The sequence below is a fragment of the Amphiura filiformis genome, chromosome 20 (genome assembly GCF_039555335.1).
Source record: "Amphiura filiformis chromosome 20, Afil_fr2py, whole genome shotgun sequence".
NCBI lineage: Eukaryota > Metazoa > Echinodermata > Ophiuroidea > Amphilepidida > Amphiuridae > Amphiura > Amphiura filiformis.
In genome coordinates, this window is record NC_092647.1 from 42,513,067 (window position 1) to 42,526,514 (window position 13,448).

General features: G+C 36.7%; 2 protein-coding genes across 6 annotated transcripts in view; one reads left to right on the forward strand and one right to left on the reverse strand.

Moving 5' to 3' along the window:
- The window catches only part of LOC140143121 (alkyldihydroxyacetonephosphate synthase, peroxisomal-like), a 114,783-nt gene extending 111,082 nt beyond the window's left edge, over positions 1 to 3,701 (reverse strand). Inside the window, exons 1-2 of one of the 3 annotated variants that reach the window (XM_072165174.1) lie at positions 3,617 to 3,701; positions 1,386 to 1,641 (exon numbers count right to left, since the gene is read on the reverse strand). In XM_072165174.1, the coding sequence (XP_072021275.1) occupies positions 1,386 to 1,585 (200 nt within the window). In that variant the 5' untranslated portion in view covers positions 1,586 to 1,641; positions 3,617 to 3,701. Of the gene's footprint in view, positions 1 to 1,385; positions 1,752 to 3,568 lie in introns of those variants that run through there. The other 2 variants (XM_072165173.1, XM_072165172.1) reach the window with 2 other exon arrangements.
- A 53-nt stretch (positions 3,702 to 3,754) lies between these two features.
- The window catches only part of LOC140143123 (extended synaptotagmin-2-like), a 55,962-nt gene continuing 46,268 nt past the window's right edge, over positions 3,755 to 13,448 (forward strand). For all 3 annotated transcript variants that reach the window (XM_072165175.1, XM_072165177.1, XM_072165176.1), the window contains exon 1: positions 3,755 to 4,106. In XM_072165175.1, coding sequence (XP_072021276.1) covers positions 3,810 to 4,106 — 297 coding nt within the window. In that variant the 5' untranslated portion in view covers positions 3,755 to 3,809. The remainder of the gene's footprint in view (positions 4,107 to 13,448) is intronic.

Genomic DNA, 13,448 nt, shown 5'->3' on the forward strand with positions numbered 1-13,448 from the left:
TATGGGATCCAAGTTCGTTTATAGGTCTCAAACTTTTATCTAAGCTATAACATGCTTCTCTTTTTCCTTACAAGTCCACAGAAAGGCCCAAAATACCTCAAAAAGATTTCGTTTTTACGGAACTCATCCACATTACATCGCATGCGCGGAGTGATTTAGAGGTGTGCGCCCTTATAATGCACATTTGTAAAGTCGGTTCTTTTCATTATAGATTTGAAAACTTTATTACATTTTGGATTAAATTGTCAAATTTTATTGCTCTAGGATAAATAGATTTGGAAAAAAATATGTTTGAAGTTATGTGTCCAATGCAGAAAATATACAGTTTGTATGATTTTGACCATTCTAGCAGTCTTGGTCATTTTCTTCAAAAATGTTACTCGTGATCAGCGTCTTTTGAATGGTATATTTGCATTTTATTTCTTTAAACGTAATAAAAGTAAGTTTAAACATTTTCTACACATTCATATTTTTATATTAAGCATCATTTTGCCCCCCCCCGAAAAAAACTGAAATTTGAGACGTTTTAAGGACACGTGCTAAAATTTAATCACGATATTAAATTAATGAAAACTCTCAGAACGCCGAATTTGCTGACTTTTTCATCACTTTAATGAACTTTAACAATATTAATTAAGAAATTTAAATTACATTTTCACTATAAAACACTTTAAAATCTTTAAGTGGCTTGTAAAGTTTTAATTCAGATCGCAAAATCGAATTTTACACATATCCGTCCTGTTTTTGAAGTAATTCCTGTAAAAAGCATACATCGAGCCAATTAAGCCTATCATGCCTTATAAGGGCGCACACCACCAATAGCGCGTCCCATTGAAATACACGTGAAAACACGTCTCTTCTTTGCCCGATTTTAGACCTTTTCGGCAACAAATTGAACATAAATATACCACCAATCGATTGCAAATCGATGAAAATTTAATATATGTTTCAATGTACGGGTAGTCTTCCGATTAGATTTCATGATATGGGCGTTTAAACAGCACCATGACCATTTTCGACCCGTTTTTACCCTGAAAACCCGTTTCTGGTCATTTTCTCAATCCGAGGGCCTACTTTTTTCAAAAATTGGATTATGCAACTTTTATGGGATCCAAGTTCGTTTATAGGTCTCAAACTTTTATCTAAGCTATAACATGCTTCTCTTTTTCCTTACAAGTCCACAGAAAGGCCCAAAATACCTCAAAAAAGATTTCGTTTTTACCGGAACTCATCCACATTACATCGTGCGCGGAGTGATTTAGAGGTGTGCGCCCATACCGTACTAGCAGAGCTAAGTACGGTATGGGTTCCTCGTACTAAGTACAAATTACAGTGACAATTTTTCATTTTTTTTTTCAACTTAGAAAAAATTCACAGCTATTTACCTGCGTTTGGGTATTCTTGGTCCAACTTGTTCCCCATCTGCTGCACAGTTTACTGGTTCAACTGTGGTGAACCCTTGCCGACAAGCGAAGTCTGGCTGCTGCTGTTGCTGGGCGTGTGTCGACGTCGATCTGTCTTCTGCTAACGTATTTTGAGAGTCTACATGCCCTAAAATTGCGTCTAGACGCCTTCTGCCTGCCATTGTCGATACAAAATGTTGCTGAAACTACTCTGGACTACCTGACTATACTAATTGACCTGTTTTAAAGAGAATTATCGGACAGAATTGGGTGTGATTATGAGATTTTGTAACAAAAAACTCACGCCGAATTTGACCTTCGTTATGGATAAATACAGCCCGATGACAGTGTTTCTGTAAGATTTTAGGGATTCAAAAACAAATTAACATTCATCAGTACTTTTATACCAAAGCGAGTTAATTAAAATATGTGTGTTTATAAACGTAAATAAAATATGTTAAGTCAAATTGAGCAAAAAAAAAGCAATATCATCCAACAGAATAGATTTCAATTAAATTTTTCAGTTTAGAAACACATATCACGCCATACAGGGTGATTTAAAAGTTATGTTCTATAGGCCAGATTTGCCACTTGATGCAAACAATTTTAATCGCGAAAATGTTTCGGGGCCCCCTTTCAGATCTCAAAATTTCAGGGCCCCCTTTTGACATGAAAATTATGGGTCAACCCCATAGAAAATCACATTTCCCAGGAAAATTTGTGGTCTTTTTTTCAAAGCCCCCCTTTTTTAGGAGGGTCATCTTTGTAACAGCCCCCCCCCCTTACAAGGCCTAATGCAAATAAGACTCCTACCCGACTGGGATGGGGGCCTCAACTTTAGAAGTGCGCCTGTTTTTTGAAGTCCGACTAATTCCTGATGACCGGCCCCCTTTTTTGAAAAGTCATGACCCCTATCTAGGAGCGGAGCGGCCACCCAATGACCCCTACAGTATCATCACCACTGCCACATGAGGAGGAAACTTTCAAATTCTCTTATTTCAACAAATTTGTTTCGCAAATTTCCAAAACAAAAAATAGAATTTTGCTCCATTTTTTTTTTCTTCAACATTTTCTAAAATGTATACCCATGTGCCCACTTTTTTCAAAACATTTACGGTATATATACCGGTACCCAATGACCCCCTTTTTCATTTTGCTTGTAGGTTACTCACCCAGTACCCCCCTTCTTAAAACAACATTATGTACCGATAGGCCCCTACCGGTAGGCACATACCCGTTACTTAAAAGTGCATAGTCCCCCACAGCACTGAGCCCACCCCACCCCCTCCCGCCCGTACTCCTGGGAGTGGGACACGGCGCCAGTGGCATAGCCAGGGGGCAACGGGAACATGCTAGCCACCATGTGAGAATTCTTGCCCCCTGTTGGATCCTGGCCACCTTTGTACTTTTTTTAGCCCATTTTGTTTACTTTGCCCCCCTCCCCCTTGAAAGTTGACTTTTCATTTCTAGTTTTATTTATTTTTATTATTATTGTTATTTTTGCTATTCTTTAGCCTACCCCCAAATTTTTGGAAAAATATGGAAGGGAGTTCTGTCCCTTTTCAAGTCATAATGTAGGCCTACCGTACGATCTTATAATATGAATTTGGTTAATTTTTTTCAAACCTGATTTTTTGGCATATTTGTATTAATGTTTACACATGTCACAACTTGCACCTAAATGGAATCAGCCAAATTTGTTGTGTTTGTAGATAGAGCAAAGTTCGACATAAAGTCAAAGAATTATGACTTTATGTCCTCCCATAGAACTCCGTGTTAAACGGCCAAGCAAGGATTCTTTCACTTTACCTCATTATTTCAGCTCAAAATGGACAGAAACCATTCCCGATAATTATTACTAGTAGGCCTACTATTTCAGCATTTTGAGTATATAATGACAAATTTAAAATTTGAAGGAAATCGTACATTAAGCCTTTTAGCAGAAATAACGAGATAAGTGGTTAAGGGACCGTTCACAAACCCTTCAGACCCCGGCTTCAGACCTCAAAAATTTCAGAGCCCCCCTTTTTGACATGAAAATTATGGGTCAACCCCATAGAAAAGCATATAAACTCAATTTTTCCAGGAAAATGTGTGGTCATTTTTTCAGGCCCCCCTTAGGAGGGTCAAAAATTTCAGGGCCCTTTTTGCACCAGGCCCCTTACAAGTGTTTGTGAACGGTCCCTAAGTGTTACTCTTTGTCAAGTTGTCACCCTGCTCTTTGTGTATTTTCAACATGGTCTGGCGCCATCTAGCATTTTCGAAGGTGATCCCTGATTGATTAACTGCGGTGCTATTTTTAGAAAGAAAATAGTAAAGTCAACCCTATGTTTTATGTTACTGATATGCAGCTGTGAAAGTTGTTGACTGTTTTTGTTGACTGCTTGGCTTTTTTCAGAGCTAAAAATGTCGGATGAAGGTACAAATGTGGACGAACCGGCCGCAAAACCTGCAAGAGCAGGAAGAAAGGATGATGTTCTTCACCTTATACGGTCAAATCTGTTGAATTTTGGCGTGCTAGCAGGAGTTTGGAGCCTGGGTTATTATCATTTCAGCTGGAGTTGGTTGTGTCTTGTTGGTATTGGTATGTTATGGCGTGAAAGGCAACATCAACGTAAACTACAACGGATGCTGGTTGCAAGGCATGCCACGCAAAATGAAAGAGAAGTAGTTATGGCGGCAGTAAGAGAGCTTCCCTCATGGGTAAGTCAATTTTACAGTAATAATAAGACTATAATTAATATGCAGATCAGTCACTCAGAGAGTCAGAGCAGCTTCAATTTGAAGTTGAAAAGGCATTCATTAATCATAAATGAAGGCTTGATCATAAATGTGTACTATTTTTATAAATTATTGATGATCAATATTAGTGATGAATGAAAAAACTTACTATACCATATTCATTTCAGCAAATTACTTCCGCGTGTTTGTCTCCTCCGTCTGATTATCTTGCGTTGCTACACAGGGGGTCACAGCTTGACCTAGAAAAAACGCCATCAACTGCGCCAAATTGGCAGACTGCTGAAGTTCTCTGCTGAAAAAGAAACCTCTACTCTAGCTTTGAATTAGAACACGTTACTGGTTACGCATTCGATGCTAGAGTATGTTGCTATCATTTTTCAGTCGGACAGCGCTGACATTTTTTGCAAGTATTTGCAACGGATGTTATTTATTGTGTTAATTTTGAAATTTGGATCACAGTTATTTGAAGTGCAATTTTAGCAACGTTTTTGATGCGATCGCCTGTCGTGATCGGCTGTATTTACTTCTGAACTTCCATTGCTTTACACGGTGTCATACTTTAGCGAATCCAAGTAGATTTTAAATGCAATAGTCTAGCCTCGAATGTGAATCTATCGGTGAGCAAATTTGTGGCTAGACTTTTCAAGCAACTTATGACCCATAGGCGTAGCTAGTTCAATGTCTTGCATGTATTTTGAGTTGCTCGAGAAGTCTAGCCACAAATTTGCTCAACGATGAGGTAGGCCTAAGTTTAAAATTTAATTAGGTAATTTTAGCCTCCAGAAAAAAATCCTGACCGACCGACCATAAGTCTGTCCACCCGTAAAACAGGGTTTTGCTTTTCGTCGGCTTAGCTAGGATTTGACAAGTGCCTGTTATTTTCACCAAAACTGCCTTTCCAAAATATAAGCCAGACCTCTACCCCTTCACTTTTTCTTCTTCTTCCAAAATAGTGTCAACTTCATTGATGAAGGCTCAGACACAGGGTGTGTGCGGCAGGATATGGCCGTATAAAATTAATATTTTGGTTCTCGTCCAGAGGATTTTCATGAATTGATGAGGGAGGGAGGTGTTTTTTGTTGTTTTTTCAGTGTAAAATTAGGGTGTCCACTGTGCAGCGCACGGCGTACCGTTGTTTTCCATTCACACACAAGCACACGGCTTGTTGAACGCAAAAAGCAAACGTTTTAGAATTGCTCTCATTTGTTTAATATTTAAGATAGAGTTATACAACTTCGTAATACAACTAAAAGGGATGAAATCAAATAGAAATCCAAAAATATTGAAATCCGATGAGTATTTTTGCATCTACGATTTTCCAAAGTTGAGGTTTTTTCCGACTCGAGCTGCGGCCATGTTGGTCGCTTTTTTTTGTGATGGCTCCAATATTTTTCGTCAAAATGGTGATTTATATCTCAAAATAGAAACTACATGCCTATAAATGATTATTTTATTAATTGTATATTAAGTACAGACTTCAGTGCCCTATATACTGAAATCCCTAGATTTTTTGATAAAGGGAAAGTATTTTAATATTTTTTTCAAAAATGTATCACTTACGGAAATATGGTTCCCGTGGCCCAATATATTGTATGTGATATCAAAATAAAGCTTGTTCTGTCAGCTACAAGATCCATTAAAAAAAATCTCTGTAAATCGCCCACGTGTATTTTCTTTCCCATACATTGTCATACCATACCGCCCGTTGGTTTCAATGCGAAACAAGGTGAAAATCAGCTGCTGTGTTGCCAGCTAGCTCACGCAATATCGTCCCCGCTGTTAGTGCACATGACTAGCGTACGTGCAAAACCAAGGCATGTGCCTGTTCTGTATGACGGCGCGCTGTCGAGTCTGCATGTGTTGCCGTATTCAACTAACACGTGGTTCGCTTTCGAAGCCGGTTGGGGCGGTTCTGTGTTGGTGATTGTAATAAAAAATGACTGTTCATCTTCTGGTACATTTTAGAGATGTTTTATCCCGAGTTTTATAAACAATAAAAACCAGGCAGTTATGTGGTACAGGTTTTTGTTTAAAAGATCATAGGCTTGCAGATGGTGAATAGAATGTTATTTCTATTTCTAACGTAATGATTTGTTTAAATGCAACCACGCATAAACCATTAATATGTTGTCCCTCATTAATTGTCTACTACGATTGCTGGTCAATATGGTATCACACAACAGGCCAAGTATGCAGTGATTGAGGTCGCTCACTAGGTGTAGCTAAGATATTACATTGATTGGAATAGGGGTGATGTCTCAGGGTGATGTGTATGATATTGGAGGGCACTTTTCAAAGCCCTAAATTTAGATTAGTTTTTCATTTTTTTTAAATAATACTTATTTATTTTGTATGTTTATTTTATATACAACATTTTTGTTGTATCTTTTTAGGATTTAAGCCCGTTTTATTTTTTTAAATATTTTTAATTAAAAAAAAATACACACCAACATTGGGTGGGGGGAGGGGGACCGGGAAAGAGGGATGGGATGGGAAGGGGTTTGGGGCATGAGATGTGAAAGGAAGACATGCAAATAAATCTCTTTAAAAAAGTTTAAGACTTTTAACTTTAATTGTTCACTTTTAAATACTTTTGTATTTTAATATAACAGGTCTCAAGTTACTGGTAATTTCATGAAACAGGACAGTTTAAGGGGGATATGGGACTTTATCTTTGAGGTTTTAGTTTGTTTGTTTTGTTTTTGTTTTGAATATGCTCAATCAAATCAATTAAAGAATTGTTTGTTGATGTTCTTTCATATTAATCTTAGCTCTAATTTTTGGTTCACATTTTGCAAGGGTTAAATTGCTCCTCGGTCTATACTTTGAAATACCCATAAACAAAATGGAATATTCCACTCAGTTTGCAATTGAATGAGACTTGTATTAAATGATTTTTATTTTGTTTTTCAACCATCCTATTTTTACATCAAATAGGAAACAAATGTACATTACATATAATCAAAACAATTCATAAAGCCTACATTTAAATACATGTGAACCTAAATTGAAGTTACAAAATCCCTCAACATGGATTGATTCACTATTACTTGTTCCATGCATTGAGCAGGCCTACTCTATTATCTTCAACAAAAATATTTGTACATTATAAAAATGACAAAGACTAGAATTGTGTTCTTTCAAGTACAGGTATATTTTATTAGCAACATTACAATAGAAAATGTGAGCATTCATGTATGTGTTCCCTCAAGAGACAAGGGTCGAAATTGAAGAACAATTAAAATTACCCCTTTAATTAAATGGAACATCCCATTTTAAGTATGTTATTTTTATTTTAAAAAGTTCATTTGAACAACATATCATACTTAATTCACTTCTCAACAATATTATACAGTTGCTGTCAAGTGGAGATCACATTGCAAACATTACCAAACAAATTTATTATAGCAAATCTTGAGCTTCATTTGTACCATCGCTGTAAGATATGCTAATTTATGCAAATTAAGCCTTAAAACTAACAAAACATCAAATTATTGAACATAAAACTTGATCCACATCATGTGTACTACCAACATGCCAAGTTACATAAGAATTGCATTTCAAATAACTTCACAACAGTACTTTAGAAAATGTATTTCAATGTAGCACAATTTTGTTATTCCCCATAGAGATTGTACAGGCTTGATTCACAGGTGGAGCCATGAAAGCAATGCATTATGGGTAATATCAAATATGAGGCAAAGCGATGTTTTTCAAAGTGCGATAACTCAAGAATGGCTATAGCTATTTGAATAAAACTTGGAATATAGTTAGACAAGGGATGAATACTTCCAATAACAAACATTGCAGTGTCAAAGAAACAGTAATTTTGTTTCCATGTTGTCTACAAAAGCGCCCTCTTTTGCACTTTTTACCAAAACGATTTAAAATGCGCTTTTTTGACGCCTTAAAACGGCTGTATCTGGGGACCGGACTGTCCGTTTTGATAAATTTTTTTTAATGAGTGTCTTTCAACATACTCTTTAGGATAAAATTTAAAAAAATACACAATTAACAATTTAAAATTTTGACCTGGACACCCTAGTAAAATCAGCATTGTCTGTAGTTTTCGGTCTTTTTCAACAGTGCTCGAGGAAACGATGAGGCACTTTTTTTTTTTTATTGTGAGATTCTGAGGGATAAACCCACTAGAGTACCACAAATAGACTTGGAAGTGGTCCTTGTTCTCTAATAAACTTATTTATATGTATGAAAAATTCATAAATCATTCCAAAGTCTAAAATAATTGAAGAATCTAAAAAATAAACAATTTGACAAATCCCAGAAATTGAGGAGGGAGGGGACGAGAACCAAAACATTAATTTTATAAGGCCTAACTAGTCTAACTTGTTTAGGGCTTCTTTAAATGTGCTGGTGATGGTGCTTTGATGACTGTTTCAGATAGAAGATTCCACTCCCGGATAGTGGGAGGAAAGAAGCTGGTTCGGTGATAATCAGTACGGGAGTGTGGTATGTGGTACATGTAGACGAGTGTGTTTTCAGAGCGTGTTGGTGTGGTGAGGTTTTTGGATGTGACAAACTGACTGGGGTCAACAGCAACACATGTGGTACTTTGTGATGAATTTTGTAGAACATTGAGAGTCTTGCATTCCATCTTCTTTTTGCCAGAGTAGGCCATGATAGAGTTTTGAGCATTCCAGTCGGTGCGACGATAATATTTTAGCTAATTGCAATAACCTTGATTTATTTGTCTGGTCTTGGTTTGAATTTAAGTTCTCGGAACTTACTCAAGAGAATTTGGCATTATCACTGGCATTCATTTTGCCTGTCACAGGAGCAAACTGTCTACAGGTCCAAGATAAACAGGTGGACGGGTGGCTATCTAACACCCAGCCGCAGGTTGAAATGGCTTTATACAGATTATCTGTGGTTTTGAGTATTTTGGCTGGTTTGGCTGACTGGACACAGTACCAAACTTCATCAAATCAAATCAATATGATGTGTCAATTTATGAAAATAATCAATTTAGATTCCAAAGGAAATCTATGAAAATTGATTCATTCTATACTTTGTATGTTTTTATTGAATTATGTGATCAATAATGACAGTTGCATTCTGGGAATATTATACTTAGAGGAAATAAGAATTATATTTTTTTTTGGGGGGGGGGGCGATAGATCATCACCCATTTGTGTGATGCTTATTGGTTAATTCATAATTAATCTGAACATTTTCATTTTTAACAGCAAATTATATTTCTTTACAACTCAAAGATTACAATTTCTATAAATTCATTTATCAAAAAAAGTACAAAATCTATCTAGTTTAAAATTATTGCCATTGCTTGTTTCAATCAGGGGTTAAATCTTTCAGAAAATTGTCATTTCATATCAGTAATTGATGTTGCATGTGATCACAATGTATTTCATTCTTAATCTTTGTTCACAATTTTTTCATTGTATTGCAAATCATTACTGACTACATGTAAAAAAGAAAAGGTATACAGAACTATTTTTTTGGATTAAATATTATCCTGTTTTGCCAAATGAAAGTTAGCTGAATCATAATCCTTCAGTTAATTCTAACTGGCAGTGAAAGCCAAATTTTAATAATTTAGCAATTTGAAGGAAAATGGGCCCAAAACATGCAATTTCAATTGCAGTCACAAAATACAAAGACTTGGCACAAGACTTTAAGCATTCAAAATTTGGAATTTAAGGGTACTACACCCCTGCCCAATTTTGTGCCTATTTTTGCATTTTCTCAAAAATTATAGCGGATTGGTGACAAGTAAGATATGTATATTATAGGGGCAAGGACTACAAGTACTGCACTGGAAATTTTATTTCAGCACAGACAACAGTTGTGGAGTTACAGTCAAAAATGAGGGAAAACCAATATTTGATCAATAAATCAATAACTACTTGCCTTGAGTTGCTGAAATTTCAGTGCAGTAGTTGTAGTCTTTGCCCCTATAATATACATATCTTACCTGTAACCAATGCGCTATAATTTTTGAGAAAAATGCAAAAATAGGCACAAAATTGGCCAGGGGTGTAGTACCCCCTTAAGCTATAAGTTTGCCCATAAATTTTAAATCCATAATGTGGATTTCAAAAAATCATTTGATATCATCAGGACATTCCTTGTATTCAGAATAGAACTATGGCTGCGAAAAGCGGCCAACAAGGCGCGCACATTTTGTAATGTCAGAGAGGGCCTGTCATGGTCCCCTATAGACTGAATAAGTGTTCACAATGCAATTTGATATATTCTCTCATGCAGGGCTCAAATTAACTGAAGGCCACCAAGGCCATGGCCTCCGGTGCCCTTAGACTTGGTAGACTTGGCATTGATGCCTCAGCACTGCTTCAAGTTTCAAAGCATTCTTCAGCATTAAATGGCATTGGTGCCTTTGCAAAGGATTTGTTGGTGGCCTTGAAATGGATGCCCTTCAAAATACCTAATTCGAGCCCTGCTCTCATGTCCCACAAAAAAACTGCAATATTGCTATCCATTCCCTTAAGTTTGATAATTGGTCAAATAAAGATCGATATGGTATTACAAAATGTGTATTCCAAAAATCATGCCTAACCTGAAATTAGTCTTTTTGGGTTTGATTGTCATAGTATACGAAAAAAACACCCTATGTTTTTGGCCTTTATTTCCAAAAAATTGCCAAATATTAAAATTTGATTTAAATTATTGCCAGAACTAACTGAGTGAAGGATTTAGCTATGTTTCATTTAGCCAAACAGGATAATATTTGTAAATATCCCAAACAATTAGTGGTGTATTTTTCTGGAATAGGGAGTGGGTACTGATAGGTGAAAACAAAGTATGTCTCGGCACTTTGAAGATTTTGAAATTCAATACAGAATATGGCTCCCTCTTGGAACTCAAATTCAGTCCTAATAAATTTGAGATGCTTGTAACTTGCAATATGATGGGCGTTTTGGTGCTGGGAAAGTAAAGAAGAAAGAAAATTACCAAAGAAGTTGTTTGTTTTCTTCAGGATTCGAACCCCAGACCCCTCGGGTGCCAAGCATGCCATTGGCAATGGCATCATTGTGGGATGCATGCATTGCAGTGTTTTCGCTTTGCAAGATTATTTAGTGTTAAGGATGCCTGAATGAAGGAAACCGGAAGGAAAATTAACCATAGTTACATGTACAGGACTATTTGGTGCTGAGAATGGAAAGAAGGAAGTTTTGAAGTAAAAAATGTTTGTTTTCCTTGGGATTCAAACCCCAGACTCCTCAGGTGCCAAGCATGCCATTGGGGACAGGTGTTTCGCAGGCCCGGCCAATGAAACTGCGTATATGACTCACAATGATTGCATCATTGCATCACATGAACAGTGGCTTCACTTTGTAAGATTAATTGTAAGATTTTTTAGTGCTTCAAGTTAAAACAGCTACAGTGAACTTGATTTACTTATGTACTTGCATAATATATGCTGATTTGCATTTATGTGCAATAAATGTGTGCATGGTGCTGATACTTTAAAAAATAAAAAATTGTGGGGGCAAGAATTATGATCCCTTATTGTCATTTCAGGATATTGGATATCAAAATATTATGGATATATCATTTTAAAGGTCAAGCCTACAATATGAATCATTGATTACCAGGCTAAATTAGGCTCAAATTCACAATGACAAATAGCACCCTGGATTGAATTGTGTATAGCCCTGTTCAGACGGGCTTATAGGGATAAGTTTGGGTTAGGCTAACTCTAAGTTTACCTTGGTGTTAGTGCCCGTCTAAACAAGTATCGTGTTAACAACCACTAAGCTGATCACAAAAGATGTGCACTAAATGCATAGCAGACACTGCAACTAACACCGAGTGCTTAGAGTTAACGCTGTGTGGACAAGTATCAGGGTTAAATTAAGGATAGGGAGAATGTGCAAAAAACGCCAAAATTTTTCGTTATTGGGTATAATCGCGCATTATACATGTAGGTCCGACCGTGAATGTTAAGATTTTCCCAAAATAACCAATTTTCAAGTGTTAATTTTCCGAAAAACCTGAAGTTTTCACTAAAATCAATGAATCCATAATAATCTGCAACACAATTCATGTTTTAAAAAGTGTAGAAAATAGACCGGCGCAAAACATTTCATGAAAAAATAGAAGAAAACAAGTAAAAACTCTTTTAAATATTGTAACGCGGCTGGGCCGCGGTGGTGAATACTGAGAATCCGGAACCTGGAACGACTGGACAAAAAAGACAAATTGTACGAAATGCCATCTAAAATGGTGAACTACTGTTATTGCTAATTTCACTGGTTCTTAAAAATATTACTCATGGCGGGAGCTTTGACTGATGCCAGCTTGTCTATCAGTTTGGCAATTGAGCAATTTAGGCCAATCAGAAGTCAAATTTCTTTGTGATATAAAAATCAATAAATAAATTCAGAAAATAATAGGCTTCAGCCTATGTAATTACTTTTGAAGTCACTGGCAGATTTTCCACGTACTTTCCTTGATTCTTAAGTTTAGAACTGCACAATTGATAGAATAAACAGGAAGTTCCTTTTAATTCATAGACGCATTTAGTGTGCCTTTAATCCATAACACCTAAATTCAGAGCCACCATCTGCATGGCATGCATGCACATCATAATGCAAGGCTAAGCTTAGCCTTTTTTGAAGACTAGGAACTTCCCCTTTTATATTCTATCGTAATTAAAGATGACTAAACCATTGTTTTATCAGTCACGATGAACCAAGATATCCAAGAGAAGTAGAAGACCCAAGAGCCTAGGTAAGCTTAAACTTTCCAGGCCACCTACAGGCGCAAAGCTCAGCAGCCTAGGACATCTAAGCTTACCGATTTATGACGATTGGTGACTGTAAAGATGCTTAAAATTGGTGCAGTTCTATAGGCCTACCTTCGATGAAGACAATTAAGCATTTATGGGAACCAAAAATTATTAAAGTACGAAGCGGAGAAAGCTAGGCTAGCCTTGAAAAAGGCTCGACGATGACAACCCACTTTACACTACTGACATGGCTGCATGTCGTCTGCTACATTTTGACCATCATTTTTGGCTGAAAGTTCCCATAAATTGCATTAAATGTCTTCCACATCGAAGCTGAAGTTTACTGAACCAATGTCAAGGAAAGCGAGGCTACGGCAGTGAGTGGCAATCACTTCCAATGCCCGATGAGTCTCATTTCAAATCTGCTGTGACAGAGCTGACCAAGGGCGTGACTGCCCCTGGCAGCGTCAAACTAAAAAAATGAGCAAATTTGGCGAGCAGCCGCTTTTATAGTGAGCAATTTATCGCGAAAACACGCACAAAACGAGAGTTGAGTGAGCAGAAAAATCACT